At 34.8% G+C, this 20,666-nt stretch overlaps 1 protein-coding gene across 1 annotated transcript; it reads left to right on the top strand.

Moving 5' to 3' along the window:
• Window positions 1–938: 938 nt before the first annotated feature.
• Window positions 939–4,817, top strand: LOC112285199 (uncharacterized). The gene is made up of 3 exons (XM_024525837.3): window positions 939–3,856; window positions 4,019–4,144; window positions 4,288–4,817. The coding sequence occupies exons 1-3, from the start codon at window positions 1,361–1,363 to the stop codon at window positions 4,294–4,296; spliced, it is 2,631 nt and encodes an 876-aa protein (XP_024381605.1). The 5' UTR covers window positions 939–1,360; the 3' UTR covers window positions 4,297–4,817.
• Window positions 4,818–20,666: the final 15,849 nt, after the last annotated feature.

Below are 20,666 nucleotides of genomic sequence, written 5' to 3'. Positions count from 1 at the left end.
GGATAGCTCATCTGGACATCTATTATATTATATATTTGTTTTCATGCAAAATTCTACAGCTTCTACACATTTATGGCTGTTGAGTTTTCAGTGTATGATCTGAGCATTGATGGCCATCAAGTCCCAACAATTTCTACTCATGAAACAATAAAAATAGAAAAAAGAAAAACAAAATGAAAGAAAAACAGAAGTTTTTTTTGGGGGGCGGGGAGCAACACAAGGCAAGGGGAGAGAAGAAGGGTAATTAAGAAGAGGTTGCGCGTACTTTTCCATGTTGGTGCTTTAATAGCAGAATTAGAATTCTCAATACTGACATCCTTTGAAGAACCGGGTCCCAAAGCATACTTAAAACTTCAAGGCATTCAATGCACTAATGTTTTAAAGTAATCTGCCATTAAAGAATTCTTGATTGGCCTCGGAGTGTGGGCCGTGTCTAGCCTTTTTTCCTGCACCAGAATGGAGCAGTGATCATTCTTCCCTCCAGTCCTGCGTTGCGGACTCGTGTGTTCACACGCAGCGCGGCAACAGCAGCAATCCAGGCTGGGAATCCGTCGTCGTGGAGTCGGGAGCTGCGGTAATCCACCGCGAGGTCGCACCCAGAATAGTTTAGTTTGACACGGAAGCAGTAATAGCACTTCAATTGTCGAAGTCAAAGGGAGGAAATTGTTGTGGCCGTTGCCATCGATAATAGATTGATTGGGGGGGGGGGGGTATAGCGCGAGAGCTAGTAAACCTCTGGCAACAGTTCGTTAAGATTCTCGTGACTGGGAAGCGGGTGAATCCCCTGCAGTTCCGTCCGCCGTTGGGCTCTGAGGGCAGTTAAGACGCGAGAGCGTTGGGTGCCTTGTTTCTAGGATGGTGCCATGTGAGGAATTCTCCGCTTTTTTGTTTGTCCAGCGGAAAGTGATGTGGGTCAGTTGTAGAAAGCCTGCTGATAAGCTAGTCGAGTGCTTCATCCAAGGACGAGGTTAACGCGACCACATAATTCTTCCACTGTCGTGGGGTTGTTTCTGACCTTTTTTCGGTCGCCGTGTGGGCTCGCCCACCTCCGAACTTTCATGTCACACTAAGGCACCGGACTAGGAACTTCTGGCTAGATCCTACAGGACTTTTGTTTCATTCGGCGTGTGATTTTACTAGCACACCTCGTGGTGAGGAGACAATGTGTACAAGTTTGTTGATTTCACGATGATATTTCTCGTCTCTTGAAACCTTCTGGGATTTTATAACAGAATTTAGTCATGCTTCGTGCTGTGATAGCTGTCAGGACGCTACAGGGAATTTTGTTGTCGCGGATTTGAGGATTTGCACATGTGAGGAGGAATGTCGTGAGGCTTTGTGGCAGCAGGTGGCCTGAGCGATGGAAGGATACCAGTTGAGTCTTCAGGGATCGTACTCCGCGCGACTCGAAACGAATGAGAAGAATCCTGTTGGTAGCGCGGACAGTAGAAGTCTAGCGGAACACGTTTCGAAGCAAAGTGATTATCCTCTGGACGTTTCTCACCACGGTGAGTTGGTTAGGGAACGAGTTGGAAATGCAGGATTGCAGCAGCTGATTCTGAAGCCGAGTCCGGCTCGGCATAGCACGGCGTGCTGTGACGGATTGTCCGTTCTTCGAGAAGTCGAGAATGCCGTGGTGCCACTGCAAGACTCCAATTGTATGGGCCACAGTTTCCGGTCGGAGGATAGCGAGAGCTTGGCGCTGTGGGAGGAGAAGGAACAGCCAGTGTCGAACGAAAATGGGTGGGTGAAGATCACAGTTCAGTCGCCGCGGTGGCTTGACGCTATGCGCAAGTTTGAGACCGTGAAGCTTGCGCCGTGGCGAAGCTCACCAGTTCATCCCAAGTCATCTTTGGATAGCCCACGGTTTTCGCTCGACAGGAAATCCAGCAATCGTTCCCTACACGAATCATCTAAGTCGTCGTGGTACAGCCATGCGACCAAAAAGTTTCGTAGCGGAGAGAGTCGATCGGTTCGGAGCCCTTCCAGAGCTTCCAGTGTATCGAGACAGAGTGGGGAGTACAATCCATCTTTCGTTCCTTTCAGTACATGGGTGGACGCTATGGCGGATGACAGCAATCACAGGTGCTTCTCGGGAGTACGGGAGTCGCAGTTTGTTACCGAAGAATACACTCGATTCACTTCTTCCGCAGCTGCATGGGACACTCGATCGAAGTCTCAGCCCGTCTTGGAGAAAGTGCTTCCCGTCAGCGACACTGCTTGGCAAATTCCTGCAGCCGGTCCAGAAACAGAGACTGATACTGTAACCAATGCATCCTTGTTGAAATCAGTCGACAAACTGGTCCTGACGACGAGTGCCGAGCCTGCGGCTACAGACGCCTCACCAAGTACTGCCAAGGGACAACCAGCGTCGGACGAAAATAGGAGCTCAGTTGATGACAATACGAGTACAAGGTCGGGGGACACTGTACGAGCAATCAATCCTGTCGCACATGCGGTTTCCAAACCTCTCGACGTTGAAGAAGATATTGACAGTTCTGTCCCGTCCAAGTGTGAAGCTCCCCGGAAGTGCAAGGTGGACGAGACGACCTCAGCAAACGAGGAGACCCGTTGCGAATCTCTTGAGCCTCCACCGCAGCTGGAAATTCCATCGTCGAAGTCATCATATGGAGTGACGCGGGAGCTGTGTCTTCTGAAGTCGAAGAGCGCGCCACTAGATGGAATTTGCGCAATTCAACCGAAGAACGTTCCGTCATTTTCCGTTCGAAACTCCAGAGGCACACTCCACACACCGCTGCCTCCGTCCGTGGCGATGTTCGTCCGAGAGGGAGTCGTCACTGATACCGATATGCCTGTAGATTCGTTCTTATCGAAGTCGAAATCATCAAATGCTGCGGAAAGTCCTCTGCGCCGATCTCTCAGCCGGGTGGACAGTTCTGCGACGCCAGTGAGATTGTTCTCGAAGCTGCGAAGCAAAGTCTTTAGGCCATCGCGTCTCTCTCCATTTGGCAAAAACGTTGGAAGTGGGGAGTTCTGTGACTCGTATTCTCCGAGAAGCATTCTCTATGGACCAGACCGCGAGAGCTTGCCATCGTCGAATCCTTCCTTGCGCTGCGACCCTGGGATGCCCACCTTCTCAGTCCTACCAGCGTCCGCATCACAATCTTATTCGAGTTCCGGCGCGTCATTCGACCTCAACGAACACGATTTCGAAGCGATGCATCCAGCCTACGATCTCAACGCGACAACACGCTGTAAGGCCGTGGATTCACTGCGAGCGAGTTTATCCTTTCGCGACTTCGGTCCTTCACGAACTTGCTGGGAGAACGTGGGTGCCAAGGTTGATCTCGCGGCAGTGGAAGCGGCCGCGATTACGATGGCGAATATCGACCTCTTCCGATGCGACGATCGATTGGACACGAACGAACTGCGCTCATCGCCGGAGCCGATGCAATCCCCTGAGCTCTGGAAAGCGACATTCTCTACGCGATACGCAGGAGACGAGTCTCCCCAATTCATGCACGAGACTTGTGTTACCACTGAACGTATTTGTCCTTCCTCTGCCCCTCCCCCGAGCCGGCGTCGGTATATGTTGCCCTTGGAGGAAGAGCGCCAACAGCAGACTCCAGTAGTTGTCCCTAGGTCGAGATCGCGTCACAGCGAGTTCACGTCTCGCCTCGGCGGGATGTTCTCTCCGTTACGCTTGCCCGGGAACAGCCGCAGCTGCTTCGTGGGTCATGTGCTCTCGCCACCCCACAACGACGAGGACCGATTGCCGGCTTGCGCTACCACTCTCGAGTTCTTGACGCCATCCGCATCGCAATCGTCTTCCAAGCAGAAGAGATCGAAATCCATTAAGCGACGCCACTCTTCTGACGATTCACCCACTATGATGGTGAGCAGCTGTCACTCATCATAGGCAGGGTCCTTGCAGTCACTGACTAATCAAGCGACAGATTATAAGTTGACGTTTTGGGTTTCAGTTGAATTTTTTTCGCACTTTCAGTTGTATCTATTCAACGGTTTCTTACGATTTTGGTGTGAGGTATGTGCCCAGACATCGATGAGCAAGGCTGTGAAGAAGATATTGGCCAAGTGTAGGATCTCTGGCGGCAAAGGCAAGTCCAAGATGGGCTCCCCAATCTGCGGCACTCTTCGCCCCGTGGACTTCCAGTTTAGTGAGGTACTTCTAATCTTTGTACACTTCGGATCAACTCGCTTCTGCGATAAATTCTCATGTAGCCAATTTCAGTTCAATGGAGTGCACAAGATCTGCGCATGAGGTTCCGAAATCTGACTTTATACATTTGTGTCTTCATGTCACAGGCAAACTGAAGAACTGACGAAACGGTGATTCAATTTTTGATGTACACTGCGTTGGATAACGTCACTTCCGAAGAGCACAGAATTCCCTGTTCGCTATTAGCTTTTCAGCTTCGGACTTTTTCAATCGTCTTCCTTGAGCATAGAGAGCTTGATGTCTGAGTCAACTGATATATTCTGAAATAGAATCAATCCGGCCTTTTTCCAAGCATTTGCAGGAACACGTTTGATGCCACACGTTTTCATCCTCGCTTAGGAATCAATGAGACCGTGAGAGATTGTTTATTGATGGGCACCTACGATGTGCTTCAGCCATGTACAATAGTCGGAGATTTTTGTTGTGAAAAACATTGTAGAGTTGAAGCTCCCGTTTGATCAGCTCACCTGATTTTTAACTCATTCGTCCGGTTGACAATGATGTGGTTTTCACCATTTTATCAGGGCGGGTGTCGAGACAGAACTTGAATCGAAGCTGCGATGCAGCGATGTTTATACTGGACCCAAATTTTGGAATAAACCTCAGCTTGTGAGAATTGACATCGTCTAGTTGGTCTTCGTGTCCACCAGAACTCCATGTACAATCATGTCTGCAATCAGAACATATTATACAGTATTGAATTTGCATTGGTGTACGCACTTTGGACACACCGTCCTAGTTGTGACGTTTACTCCGTGTGCCATGATATATATCAATAAATCTTCTTACTAGGAACAATATTTTCACGACCCAGCCGTTCTAAAACTCTTTTCCCACAACCCAAATGCTGACAGGGGTGGGTCTGTATGCCAATTAAAGGCAGACTTGGAAATGCGGGTTGTGACGTAATTCTATTTCGAGATAATCACCGTCGCTTAATCCCAGAGACTTGAATATTTTTTGAGTTTTGAAGCAACAAATCTAGCTCATGATACCTGATTGCATTGTCACGCAGACTCACCTAGAAGAGCCAAATGAAACACTATTTTGGGAACCAGGTGTTCAGTTCCTAGTCACTGCAAACTAGCGTCCAACAGATCCTACCTCATGATCCATAACACCCTATGGCATGTCTTTGTAGCCTTTGTAATATTGAGAACAATTGCCCTGAACCATTTGATGCTGCACAAAACTTTCCGTCCGACGCTATGCATGGTTGAACAAATCTTGGACTAACCAAACGAAACGTCCAGGGCAGTGTTGACGCACATGTCATCACTTCTTCACAACAGCTGCATTCCCACTGTTGTGAATACTAAATTGAGAGGGCACATATCTCAGACATAGCACATTGTTATTATGTTCAATTCTCAAACTACATATCCACGTGAGGGCAATCTAGAAATAAACGTTGTGTGTTCAAAGTGCTTGAGGTCGCCATCTCCACGCTTAACTCAAATTATGGAAGAAAGTTGAGGTTTAACACCGACAAAACACTCAGTTATCGAAAATGAATTTGCTATGACTCGTGAAGATTGCCTTTGTTTTCTACCCAGTATGTGGAGATTCACGAGTTCGATTGTGAATGCTGAAGGATGATAGCATGAATGGTTATAAACGTGTGTAAAGTGCAGTAGTTCCAGTTAGGGTGGCAACAGGATGGGCTCGAAGAAAATCTGGTTTAGGTTTTCATTTTCTATAGTTCGTTTGAGATTTTCTAACTCTGTGTCAACTTTTGTTCCTATCCTATTAATTTTTTGTTAATTTCACATGTTATCTTCTTTTTAATTTCTCATATTTTATTCTTTGTTAACTTCTATACTAAGTCTTTGTTAACTTCTTGTTTAGTTTTTTTTTTGTTTACTTCTTGTATTTGAATTATCTATTGATTAGTTTGGAATCTATGGAAAAACATGAGAATTTTGGTGTAATAGTATTCAATAGTGAACAGTTTTTTGTTTAGAAATTTCATTTGGATTTGTTCTTTAAGTCAAAAAAATGTACAATGTTATTAGAAGACAAGACCATCAATTAATAATGCTTGCCATTTATAACAATCTAGAGATTCAAGATTAAATAGATATATGGAATTAAAAAAATATTAATGCACATATGCTCATTACTTCTAGTACATCTCCACAAATTATTTCAAAATTAACTAATTGTGCAACTACCAAGACTTTGTAGATAAAATTATGTCCAATTCATCTCTAAAGAACTATAGAAAATATATTTCAATTATAAGATAAATTTAATAATTATAAAATATCACAAATAAATAAGATGTTTATATATTTAGAATATTAAAAATATAACTTTATTGTAGAAGGACTTGTAACATGAAATGCTAGAAATTATGTTAATATAAAAAATAATATCAAGCCTTCTACTAAGTTATAATAATATTCTTGTTGCTTGGATAAATATGCCAAAGGAATAATAGATTGTTTTTACCTTGCAAGAGTATTCCTTTTATGACAAAAGTCTCTTCTAGATACAAGGAGCATAAGAAGACCTCAACAATTTATCTTTTTTTTACTTGCAAAAAAAATTCAAAGTCTACTCTAAAGACTCATTATAAATATCACCAACTCAATGTCCAATATATTTGCAACTTAAAAAATTGTACACATTATTTCAATTATTGCAAGAAGAACTACTAAGTAACTAATTATTTAAAACCAAAGAAGAAGAATTGATAAATTTCCTTGTCAATAAATATTATCATCAAAGCAAACAACACTAAAAGCTTCTACTACAACAATAAAAACTCTCATAATAAGTTACTATCTGCCTCTATTTCTAAGATTTTAAACTTTACTTTCATGACTTCAATTCCATCCTTGCATGCTTATTTAATCTCTTTTTATGGTGAATTTTGGTGCATGGATTTTTTTACTATAATGTATAAAACAAACTTCAAGGAGTAGTTTGATACATTTACTTCCAACTCTAAAGGTGACTAGCCTATTATAGTTGCAGATGACATGATGTCATGGACATAATCATGTAAGCTAATAATTACATATACAAATAGGTAGAAGTAAGTAAAAATAGGTAAAAGTAAGTTAATTCTATAGTATTTAATATGAAAGCTTCCTAGAAGCTTCATAGATGCTGCTTTGACTTCATAGGTGTCTTTAATTGACTTTTTGGATTAGAAACGTGGTCAACAAGTTGGCCATGTGCCACACATGTTGTTAGCTTGAAGATCAAGCTAACTATGTGGCCCACACATAGAAAAACTTGCCTTGTAAGTCAAGGCATGTGTTCTACAAAATCAACATATATTGGAGGTCCTATAGAATGTCGCCACATAGCCCCTAGTTAGATAGTATATATAAAGACAAGAGTGAAGGCTTCTTCACTCTTGTCAACTCCTTTCTTGCTTCCAATCTAGTTTCAAGGATCTCTAGTTTTTTTGTCTTTTGGCAATAGCCATTCTAGTTTCTCTTTTAATATACATATTTATTTATTTATATTTTGTTACCTTTTTTTGAGTGAAGGCTCACTTGTCTCAATTAATTTTTCATCGAGTTCTTGTCCTTGACAAATTGACAAGAATACACCTATAATATCAGAGCTTTGTCTAATCTTGATTAAAAGTGGATTACCCCTTTTTCTTGATAAGATATAAGCATATTAGAAGTTGTGGATTACCCTCTTCTAAACTGATATTGTCCTTAGTATTTTCTTTGTTCTCAAGTCCTCTCTTCTATTTGTCTTGAGCGATATTAGACATCTTCTCTCTTCTAAGTATTATCATGGTAGAACTTGTTGAAATGAAGAGTGTAATGGTACAAATGCAAGAGCAATTGAGGGAGTTAATGCTTACGATGCATCAACTCAATTTACCACCACAAGGAGCAACAAGATTGGCAGGAAGTGAAGATATAGAAATGGTTGGAGCTGCTTCAACATCTGCACCAAACCATGTCCTTTCTCCTATGGTGGAACGCCCTTCAAATGTTAGAGAACCAAGAATTGCCATACCCGAGAAGTTTGATGGCACCAGATCCAAGTTTCGAGGATTTATCAATCAAGTGCAACTTGTGATTGAACTTCAACCCCAAAGCTATCCAACTCCAAGATCACAAGTTAGATTCATTGGTATGCTTCTTTCAGGTTGAGCACTATCATGGATTTCATCTTTTCTTGAACGATGAGATCCAATATTGGATAATCTAGAGGATTTTTTGGCGGAGTTTTGATCCATGTATGGAGAACATGATGCAATTCGTGTTGCAACCAATAAGATCCATATTTTACGACAAGAAAATTGATCAGTAACGTTATACGCTTCACAATTTTGACAACTTGCAACTGATATCAAGTGGGATGATGTTATATTTATTAGTTAATTTCTCTACTGATTACAATATCAGGTAAAAAAATTAATGCTCAACTTACCTGATCCTCAAACATTGAATCAAGCAATTGACTTTGCTGTGAAGTGCGACAATCGCCTTTTTGAATTTCGATTTGAGAACCGTACAAGTGGACCTCAACGTTACTATAATTCAATGGCAACACCAATACCTCTTCAACACATACATTCGAAAGTAGAGGATATGTAAATTGATGCAATACGTTTCAAACCTCTTACTGAGCAAGAAAAGACTCGTCGTCGTCAAGAAGGATTATGTTTATATTGTGGAGAACCAAAGCACACTGCTCAACATTATCCAAAGAAATGACGCAATCACAAAATGAGGAGTATGGCTATGAAAGAAGATAATATGTCAGAAAACGAGTTTGTCTAGCTACAATAGGGACTGTGCGGCTGGAACCTTGCACAACATCTAGTAAAGGTCCTATTCTCTCCTCAGAGCCCTCTCTTTGTTTTACATTAAATGTTATTTTAGGACCTAAATATTACAAAGTCTCTGCCTTGTTAGATTCAGGAGCCTCAGCATGTTTTTTAGATGAAGAATTTACTGAAAGACATAGCATACCTTTAGTAAAGAAAACTAAACCTGTTCATGTAGAAGTCATAGATGGTCGTCCATTGTCTTCTAGAGATATTACTCACCAAACCTTTCCTATAGAAGTAATAATCAATGGTCATAATAGTTTTGTAGTGTTTAATATCATTAGATCTCCCTCTAATCCAGTTATTTTAGGTTTATCGTGGTTAGAAAAATACAACCTTCAAATAGATTGGATTTCCCGAACTCTTACTTTCTCTAAAAGTATAATTAACAGTGTAGTTAATCAAATAGAGAGTCATAAGTCTAGTTCAATTAAATCCGTATTTATAGGTGCAAAAGCTTTCTTGCATGCTGCTATGAAAGAATCACCATATATTATTTATGCCACATCTGTTTCTACTGATGAAAAGACTTCAAGTGGCATTCCAAGCCAATATCAAAAATTTCAAGATGTATTTGAAAAAAAGAATGCAGATATACTCCCGGAACATCATTCCTATGATTGCTCAATTGACCTTCAAGAAGGAACACAACTGCCATTCGGACCAATCTACAGTTTATCACAAAATGAGTTGGTTGAATTCAAGGAGTATATTGAAGAAAATCTAGGTAAGAATTTCATACGCCATTCTAAATCTCCGGCAGGAGCTCCAATTCTATTTGTGAAGAAAAAAGATGGATCATTGTGATGTGTGTTGATTATCGAGGATTCAACAAGATTACCATTAAGAATAGGTATCCACTACCTTTAATATCTGGACTTCTTGATCAGCTGAATCAAGCTAAGATCTATACAAAAATAGATCTTCGGGGAGTATACAATCTAGTACGCATCAAAGAAGGAGATGAATGGAAGACTGCGTTTCGAACTAGGTATGGATATTTTGAATACAACATCATACCTTTTCGACTTACAAATGCACCAACAACTTTTTAACATCTAATGAATGATATTTTTTGAGAGTTTTTGGACGATTTTGTGGTCTGTTATCTAGACGACATCTTGATCTATTCTAAGAATCTAGAGGAACATGAACTTCATGTTCGTCATGTGTTACAAAAATTAAGAGATGCAGGACTCTATACCAAGATAGAAAAGTGTGTATTCCACACTACTCAAGTCGATTTTTTAGGTTACATCATTTCAAATGATGGACTTATGATGGATCCTAAGAAAGTTCAAACTATTATAGATTAGAAGATCTCAAAAATGGTAAGAGATGTCCAATGTTTTTTGGGATTTGCCAACTACTATCGGATCTTCATCAAAGACTTCTCTCGAGTTGCAGCTCTACTTACACGTTTGACTTGTAAAGACAAATTCCTATGGAATCAAGAAGCGGAAGTTGCTTTTGAATCTTTGAAGACAGTGTTTGTTTCTGCACCAATCTTGTATCATGTTGATTTTTCCAAAGCATTCTTTATGGAAACAGATGCATCGGGCTTTGCTCTAGGTGTAATTTTATCACAAATGGGAACAGATGACAAACTTCATCCAGTAGCCTTTCATTCAAGAAAATTCTCAGCAGCAAAAATCAATTATGAGATCCACGACAAAGAACTTCTTATAATTGTAGATTTTTTTTCAAGAATGGCGTCATTATCTAGAAGGCGCTTCCAGTCTAGTCACCGTGTATATGGATCACAAGAACCTCGAATATTTTATGTCAATACGCATATTAAATCGTTGACAAGCTCATTGGAGCATGTCTTTATCAAGATTCGAGTTCATCATCACTTATCGGCCAAGAAAACAACAAGGTTTGTCCGATGCTTTGTCTAGATGTTCTTATCTTGTACCAAAAGAAGGAGATGTAGCTTTTGAGCAACAAAGAACGGTTCTCTTGAAGCCAAAGCAATTTCATCTTCGAGCAATAAAATCAACATTGACTGTTGATTTAACTTTTCTTAAGCAAGTCCAGTTAAGTATGTCTTTAGACCCTTTTATTCATGATATCAAGAATAATTCTTCTAAATCTCATGATCCCTCTAAATTTGAATTCAAGAACAACCTACTCTATTTCGAAGGACACCTATATATTTCAGAAGGAGAAGCACGTTTACGTGTTCTTCAAGCTCATCATGACTTCCCAACAACAGGATATTTTGGATATAATAAGACTTTGGAGTTGATATCTAGGGATTTTTGGTGGCATCAAATGTGGAAGGCAGTTAAAGACTTTGTACAATCATGTGATATTTGCTCAAGATCGAAAACTCCTCGTCATCGATCTTTTGGACTTCTTCAGCCATTACCCATTTCAGAACAACCATGGTCTTCTGTTTCTATGGACTTCATCACGATCTTCCAATCTCAAGTTCTTATGACTCTATATTCGTGATAGTAGATCATTTTACCAAGATGGCACATTTTGTACCATGTATAAAATCTATCACAGGTGAAGAAACAACTAAACTCTCTCTTGACAATATCTATCGCTATCATGGATTACCCAAGGATATTATATCAGATAGGGAAACTCAATTTGTATCAAGATTTTGGTGGACTCTTTTCAAGATTCTAAAAGTGGATATAAAACTATCTTTGGCATTCCATCCTCAAACTGATGGACAAACGGAGCGTGTTAATCAAGTTTTGGAGCAATATTTAAGATGTACCATTAATTACCAACAAGATGATTGGACAACTCTTTTGTCATTGGCAGAGTTTGCTTACAATAACACGATACATTCTTCTACAAAACAAACACCTTTTTTTGCTAATTATGGTTATCATCCACGACTTGATACTTTTGACTTTTCAAAAGTTGATAATCCTGCTGCGAAAGATTTAGCAATTCATTTATCAGAGCTACATGCAACGATGAAGGCACAGTTAAAAGAGGCTCAAGAACAACAAAATGTCAATGCGGATGTCTATCGAAAGGAACAATTATCATTCGTCTTGGGTGATAAAATATGGCTACTTCGTCGCAATATCAAGACCACTCGTCTTTGTGACAAATTGGACTATCGAAGGCTAGGACCATTTTCTATTTCTGCACAAATCAATCCAGTTGCATATCGTTTACATCTACCAGAGTCAATGAAAATCCACCCAGTATTCCACGTATCTCTTCTTGAACCATACAAGATAGTGGACATACCAAGAAGACAACAAGCTCCACCTCCTCCTCTAGAAGTGGACAATAATGAAGAGTTTGAAGTAGAAGAAGTCTTAGATTCAAGGCGGTGCCGAAATAAATTAGAATATCTTGTCCATTAGAGCGGATATGGTATTAGTGAACGCACATGGGAGCCAATAAAGAATCTTGCAAATGCAGCAAAGGTGGTGGAGGCTTTTCATTGATGACATCCATCAAAATCAAGATGAAAACCTTCTTTATAAAAGAAACAACATCTAGGCAAGATAACATTCTACTTTCAATTCTTGTTCGTAGCTTCTTTGTAGTAGTGACACTTAGGAGATAGAGAACCAATAACCAGCGGATTCGACTCAAGAGCCTTTATTTGTTGACTTGCCGGATGAGACATTACGATTGTCACAACCCTCAAGACGATGCAATCGAGATGAAGATCTTCAAGAACGACATGTTCTTCCTCGAATAAATGGCAAGATACAACGCGTTTGGTATCATGATTTGGGAAGGGGCTCCCGATGTTTGGTGATTGTGCTAGAGGTAGGAACAACTCCTGATGGTGTTTCAAATATTCTATTTGAAGGAAGTTACGAAGGCCTCAACAATGATCAAATAACTGGGTGGTCTTTCCGCCCTGGTATGGGACACTACCGATGGTTGAGAGGCCCTATCAATCATCTTCAAAGAGAACAAAGATCAGAGTATGTGGCGAATACAATTCGTCGCATCATAGATTTCCTCAACATATGATGACCGCTCCTCGTCGAACTCGTCTCTAGAAGGGAGGGTAATGTCACGGACATAATCATGTAAGCTAATAATTACATATAGAAATAGGTAGAAGTAAGTAAAAGTAGATAAAAGTAAGTTAATTCTATAGTATTTAATATGGAAGCTTCCTAGAAGCTTCATAGATGCTGCTTTGACTTCATAGGTATCTTTAATTGACTTTTTGGATTAGAAACGTGGTCAACAAGTTGGCCATGTGCCACACATGTTGTTAGCTTGAAGATCAAGCTAACTATGTGGCCCACACATAGAAAAACTTGCCTTGTAAGTCAAGGTATGTATTCTACAAAGTCAACACATATTGGAGGTCCTATAGAACGTCACCACATAGCCCCTAGTTAGATAGTATATATAGAGACAAGAGTGAAGGCTTCTTCACTCTTGTCAACTCCTTTCTTGCTTCGAGTCTAGTTTCAAGGATCTCTAGTTTTTTTGTCTTTTGGCAATAACCATTCTAGTTTCTCTTTCAATATACATATTTATTTATTTCTTTATATTTTGTTATCTTTTTTCGAGTGAAGGCTCACTTGTCTGAATTAATTTTTTATCAAGTTCTTGTCCTTAACACATGACTCTTTAGACTCATGATTACAAAAACATCAACATGAAGTAATATATTAATATATTTTTTAATTTTTATCCAAAGTATTAAAAAATATTATTTTTATATTTTTTCTTATACAAAATCTATTTTTATTGGTATTGTTTGAGATATTAGAATCTCTTTTATTTTAATTTTTGATGCTTGCAAGTTCTTATTTAAAATATATTAATTTTTTTCAAAAGTAAAGAAGATTAATTGATTATATTAGCTTTTAATTATAACTATTTTAACTTAATTGAAAACACATTCAAACAATATTTAGTGAGATTTTATTTCATTAGGTACTAATTTCTTAAAACACAAACTTCAAGCTTTAGTATCACTTTACAAAAAATTCGTTTTCAAAATATTAATCTTTGACATAAAAAAATGGCTTATGTTGATATTCTAAATATGAGACAAATATTTATTCACCGTTCACTTTTTGATTTTAAACTTAGAAGTATTACCTCAATTCTCTCTTTAAATTATGATTGCCTATTTGGAAAATAATTTTTTTTATATATTTATGCTTTCAAAAAATATCAAATATTTTTATCAAATAAGTTCTTATACAAAGATATATTTTAAAAATTAAATATTACTTCAATTAGAAAGTTTTAATATTATATATTACTTAAAAACAATGCCACTTTATACCACTTTATACTACTTCATCTATTTTGTAAAACAAAAGTCAAAAGTATATAATCACTTTTAAAAAATAATAAAAATTATTCAACAAGATAAGTTTATTTCTATTAAAGATAATTGAATTGATCAAGGAACCAAATATTTTAAATTTATTTTTCAAAAATTCCTTAACAAAGTTATTATCTATCTTAAGATAAGTATTATCTATATTTTGTATCAAAATGAATATATTGAATACAACAATCAAATTATTTTTAAAGTTGTTCAATCCATGATATATAAAAAAATATTGCTACTATCTCTTTGGGCCATGGCTATCAATATAATAATATAAATTTTGATCCACATAATAATTTCTTAAACCAATACATAAAGTATATTTAAAAAATGGTTGAAAATCAAGCTGTAAACATCTCATTATAAGATTTTTGGTTTTCTACCTTACATACACTTTAACAAAGAAAAATGAATTGAGCTCAAAGTAAAAAATATTCTAATAATTTTTGTTGGATATTTTTTTATCTAATAAATTATATATATTTTAAAATCTAGTTTTTAACTTGATTCAATAATATTTTAATGCAAAATTTAATGAAATCTTTAGAAGATTTAATTCTAACATGTTTTCTCTATTCAATCTATTGTCGCTTATGTCTATTGGATTTGTTCTTTTTTCTTCTTTAATAACTCTTTATGAAAAAAACTCTCCTTTGGCACAACCTCCATCAATCTTTGTTGTACCTTGAGTTTACTTTTGATGATGATTTAAAATAAGATTTCTTTATCTTACCTTAATATCAACATTACTACTCTATACAAAAAAAATAGAAATACCATGCCTTGTGCTATAACTCCATTAATAAAAAAATATTTTTATTTATCTTTATTTCAAATCTATTGTTTATCTTATAGCAATTAGAAAATCTTTCTTCAAATTGTAGAATTATATTGAGCCTCTTGCCTTCAACTAATTCACTCAATGGATTGAAGCAATGAAGACTCAATATAATTTATTGATTAAAAATCATACTTAGAATTTATAATTTCTTTTTTTTGGCCAAAAAACTAAATAATATAAATAGATATATAAATTTAAATATAATTTCAATAGTCAACTATAAAAATATAAAGTCAAATTGGTTGTTAAAGGCTTCATTCAAAAGCTTAGAATAGATTACATAGAAACCTTTAATCTGGTAGTTAAGCACTATTTTATCTAAAATCTTGCAATTACAACCACTGAAGAGATAGAAATCCAAAAATTCAATATTACTACTACTTTTTCCAATAATTATTTGCATGAAAAAATATACATGAACCAACCACATCACTTTAAATAATCTTCCTTGACACCATTATATTATTATCTTTAAAAAATCATTTATAGCCTCAAACAAAGTGCTTGACAATAAAATAATAATTTTGACATAATTCTGAAACAATTTAATCTTAATATGTCTACTACTAGTCTTTGTGTCTATCTCAATTATAGTAGTTTATTTCATATAGTTCTTAGAATTTAGATTGATGATGAAATAATTTGTTCATTTGAATTAGATTATTTTTGTTACATTTTTCATGACCTTAAAATTAATTTTAAAGTCACCACTAATGCCTTTAGTTATTTTTCATATTTTTAATTCTAACAATATAAACCACGTTGTTTAATCTTTCTTCAATACCATCAATATTTTATAGCAGTTTTCAACCGCTTCAAAATACTTGATTGTTACCTTATTTCTACTCTTGCCAAAAGTAGCTCTAATCTATAGATCATCTACAAATCTCATACAATTATCCAAAGTACCAACTCTTTGAATTTTTCAAAATCCAAAGGTAATAAAAAAAAAAATCCTAACTTTACAAAGCCTTCACAAATTTGTTATGCACTCAAATCACTTAAAATTATTCAAAGAATTTGTTTTTGTCTATTCTTTAATCTTACTCTCTAATCAACCACAGAACCTTAAAGTTGCCATAAGTGCATAGTTTTGTGCCTTAGGATTTGATTTTGACCTTAATTCACAACCAATCCTCTTCGGATATCAATTCTTCATATTTTTAGATAATTTTTAATAAAATTTATTTTAAATCTTTTCTTGAAAATATCTATATTAATTACTTATCTTATTTACTTTAATTTGATTCAATAATGGCCTTACAAAGTAAATAGAATCTCTTCTATACAAAAATAATATTAGTACTAAATTTTTTTATTATCTTCTTATTTTTTATCTTTATTTTTTTAATTCATCTTTTTATTAGGCTCTTCTATAACAACATCCATATTTTCATTTTTTATCATATATTTTTGTTATCACATAACAATGAGACCGTGGTAGTGTGGAAGAAGGTATGGTGTGCATCTTATATCACTTTCAATGATTGGATTTGATAATTGTCTCTTCTTTCTAATTTTTTGAAATATTTTTTCCTATACTCTAGATTTTTTGTCTTTTTTTTCATCTTAATGGTGTTGTTTGTAGTCACAAATATTCATAGTCTTGATATAGTTTGTAAACTCTCAATTATATCTTGTAAAATTTAGATTTTTATTAATTTCTTATTTTATGATAATTGAGCATATTAGATTAGGATTTATATAAATAGAATTTAAACACGTTTAGCATGTTTCTTAAGCATAGAAGTACTTGGTTGGAAGATCCTTCAAGTTACAAGTTATTTTATTTTTGAATATAGTTAATCAAAATTATGAATAATATTATAAATCAAAACAAAGAAGTCATATTTTATTTTATTTTATTTTATTTTTATTTATTTATTGCTATAAAATTAAAATAGATAGATTTTAAATTTTATTAAAAAGAAAATTTGAGCAAATATTGGTTGAAAGAAGATATCTCAACTTATGAAAATAATAGTATTAGTAGAATGAATGTAGTTTTTTAATCCAACTCAAATATAGAACCTTTTGAAGAACATATTTATTCATAAGATGTTTACTTTGAAAGCTCTTCAAGGCTATATACTCCTATTTTGTATTTAAGTTGTTGAAAAAATACCTTATCTAAGGACTTTGTAAAAATATCAACTTCTTATTCATTTGCTTAGATATATGTTAGTTCAATATCATATTTTTTCAATCTTTTCTTTGATATAATGATCTTACAATTCAATATACTTAGTTCTTGCATATAATATTAGGTTTTTAACTAACTTGATAAAACTTTGATTATTGCAGAATACCTTTGTTGGTTTTGTTGATCTTCCTCACTTATTATTATTTGTAGCTATATGATCTCTCTCATATCATCAAAAAAAGCTCTATATTTTGCTTATTGTAAAGAGTGCTACTATCATTTGTAACTTGTTGCTTCAATGAAGTGGCACCTCTCATATCTTGTACAATAAGATAGATATTGATCTTATCTTGTTTAGATCACGTCTTTAATCCAAATCAATAAAACCTTGTAAATCTATCATTATTGCTTTTGAAAAAAATATCCCATAACTACTCATTCCTTTGATATAGCAAATAATTTCTATAGCAACATCAAGATGTATCAAGGATAAGAATCCAATGAAAGCAAATAACTAAGTGAAACTTTTTTTAAAGAAGTATGACAAAATAAAAGTAAAAAAATATGTATATTAAAAAGAAACTAAAATGACTATTGCCAAAAGACAAGAAAATTAAAGACTCATGAATCTACACTACAGCAAGAAAAGAATTGATAAGAATGAAGAAGGCTTCACTCTTGCTTCTATATATACTATCCACCTAAGAGCTATGTGGCAATGTTCTATAAGACCTCTAACATGTGTTTACTTTGTAAGCCACATGTCTTAACTTATAAGGTAAGTTTTGTATGTAGGCACCATATAGTTAGCTTGTTCCATAAGCTATCCACACATATAACATGTGGTTAACTTGTTGGCCAAGCTTCTAATCTAAAAGTCAACTATAAACATGTATAATGTCAAAATTATATCTTTAAAGCTTCTAAGAAGCTTTTCTAAAAAATATTATGAGACTAATTTATTTTTATTTACTTTTATCTATTTCCACCTAATTATATAGATAATTATTAGAGTAAGTATGTATGTCCATGATATTACCCATCTTTCTAGGCATGAATTCCACAAGGTGCACTCATCATATGTTGAAAAAATCGAATATGTGACAAATTATGTTTGTCACATACTTTGATCTTTGTTCTCTTTGAAGATGATTGATAGGTCCTCTTAGCTATTGATAATATCCCATATTAGTGCAAAAAGACCATCTTATTATTTGATTGTTGTTGAGGCCTTTATAACTTCCTTCAAATAAAATATTTGAAATACTATTAGAAGTTGTTCCTACCTCTAATAAAATCATCAAACATTGGGAGTCTCTTCTAAGGTTTTCATATCAAATATATTGTATCTTGCTATCTATTGGAGAAAAAATATGTCATTCTTGAGGATCTTCATCTTGATTATATTGTCTTGAAGATCGAAACAATTGTAATATCTCATCCGGCAAGTTAGCAAATGACAGCTCTTATGTTGAATTTACTAGTTTTTGGTTCTCTAACTTTTTAGTACCACAATATACACAAAAGATACAAACAAATATAGAAGGTAGAATATTATTTTTTCTTGATCTTATTTTTTTTATAGTAAAGATTTTCTATTCTTTATCTAAGTTTTGATAAATGTCTTTGATGAAAAGCTTCTACCTTATTTTCTATATTTGTAAGTTTTTTTTTTACTAGCTTCCATATTTATTTATTAATATCATGCTTATGCCAATGAACGAGATATTTTAATCTATTTTGGTGTTGCTTTTAGTCTAAGACTTCTTCCACTTCAAATTCTTCATTATTATTCACTTCTATGAGAAGAGCTGGCACCTATTTTCTTCTTAGTATATTCACTATCTTGTATGATTTAAGAAAAAATATGTCGAATATAAGATGGATCTTCATTGATTTTGGTAGGTATAATCAATAAGCAAGTGGATTGATTTATTTACAAATAGAAATAGGTCCAACTTGTCATAAAGATAAGTAATCTTGATATTACAACAAAATAACTATATCCTATCATCCATGTTGAATTGTGATTGTTTCATGTAATAGGAATTTATATTTATCTTTTCTCATTCTTGAGATTCTTTTAATTGAGCCTTTATTGTTGCATGTGGCTATAACAAACGATTTGTCAAATCTTTCGTTATAGGATTATCAACTCTTGAAAAGTTAAAAGTATCAATTTTTAGATAATAATCATAATTAGTAAAAAAAGATATTTGATGAATAGAAGAATATACCATGTTATTATAGGCAAACTCTACCAATGGCAAAAAAATCGTTCAATCATCTTATTGGTAGTTGATGGTACACTTTAAATATTGTTTCAAAATTTAATTAACATATTCTATTTATCCATTAGTTTGAAGATAAAAGGCTAAAGATAATTTTATATCTATCTTTAGAATATTAAAAAAGATTCTTTAAAATCTTGATACAAAATAAGTTCACCTATCTGATATATTATCTTTGGATAATCTATGATAGTAATAGATATTTTCAAAAAAAAAACTTAATATTTTTTTTACATGTAATAGATTTTGTACATGGTACAAAATGTGCCAACTTGATAAAACAATCTACTATCACAAATATAGAATCATACAAATCTAAGATTGAAAGATCTATGATAAAATCCAAAGAAACAAAAGACCATGGTTGTTTGAGTATGGACAATAGTTGGAGAAGTCCATTAGATTGATGATAAGGAATTTTTGATCTTGAATTAATGCCACATGATTGAACAAAGTTTTTCACAACCTTTCTTATTTGCGGCCATTAAAAATCTTTGAATAAAAGATTCAAAGTCTTATTGTATCTAAAATATCCAGCTATGAGAAAGTCATGACATGCTTGAAGAATACATAAATGTACTTCTCTTTCTAGAATATATAGGCATCCTTCAAAATAGAGTAGATTCTTCTCGAACTTGAACTTAGAAGCATCATGAAACTTAAAAAGAAGACTCTTGATATGATGAATAAGAACATCAAAAGATATACTTAATTGAATTTGTTTAAAAAATATTGAATTAACAATCAATGTTGATTTTATTGCTCAAAGATGAAAATACTCCAGCTTCAAGAAAATTGTTCTTTGTTAATAAAAAGATACATCTCCATCTTTTGGTTCAAGATAAGAATGTCTAGAAAAGACGTCTGACAAACCTTATTATTTTTTAAATTAATAAGTGATTTTCAAAATCAAATCTTAACAAAGACATGCTCTAATAGGCTTGACAATAATTCACAAGACGTCCTTACATAAGATATTTAAGATTTTTGTAGTCCATAAAAATAATGATTGGATTAGAAGTGTCTTTTAGATAATGATGCTATTCTTTAAACAAATCCACAATTGTAATAAATT

The sequence above is a fragment of the Physcomitrium patens genome, chromosome 7 (genome assembly GCF_059467195.1).
Source record: "Physcomitrium patens ecotype Gransden chromosome 7, ASM5946719v1, whole genome shotgun sequence".
NCBI classification, from domain to species: domain Eukaryota; kingdom Viridiplantae; phylum Streptophyta; class Bryopsida; order Funariales; family Funariaceae; genus Physcomitrium; species Physcomitrium patens.
This window is presented reverse-complemented; position numbering and strand designations above follow the sequence as displayed.

Coding starts and splice junctions, on each gene's coding strand:
- LOC112285199 (XM_024525837.3), top strand. CDS start 1,361: ATGGAAGGATACCAGTTGAGTCTTCAGGGATCGTACTCCGCGCGACTC. Junction 3,857..4,018: donor ACGATTCACCCACTATGATG/GTGAGCAGCTGT, acceptor GTATGTGCCCAG/ACATCGATGAGCAAGGCTGT.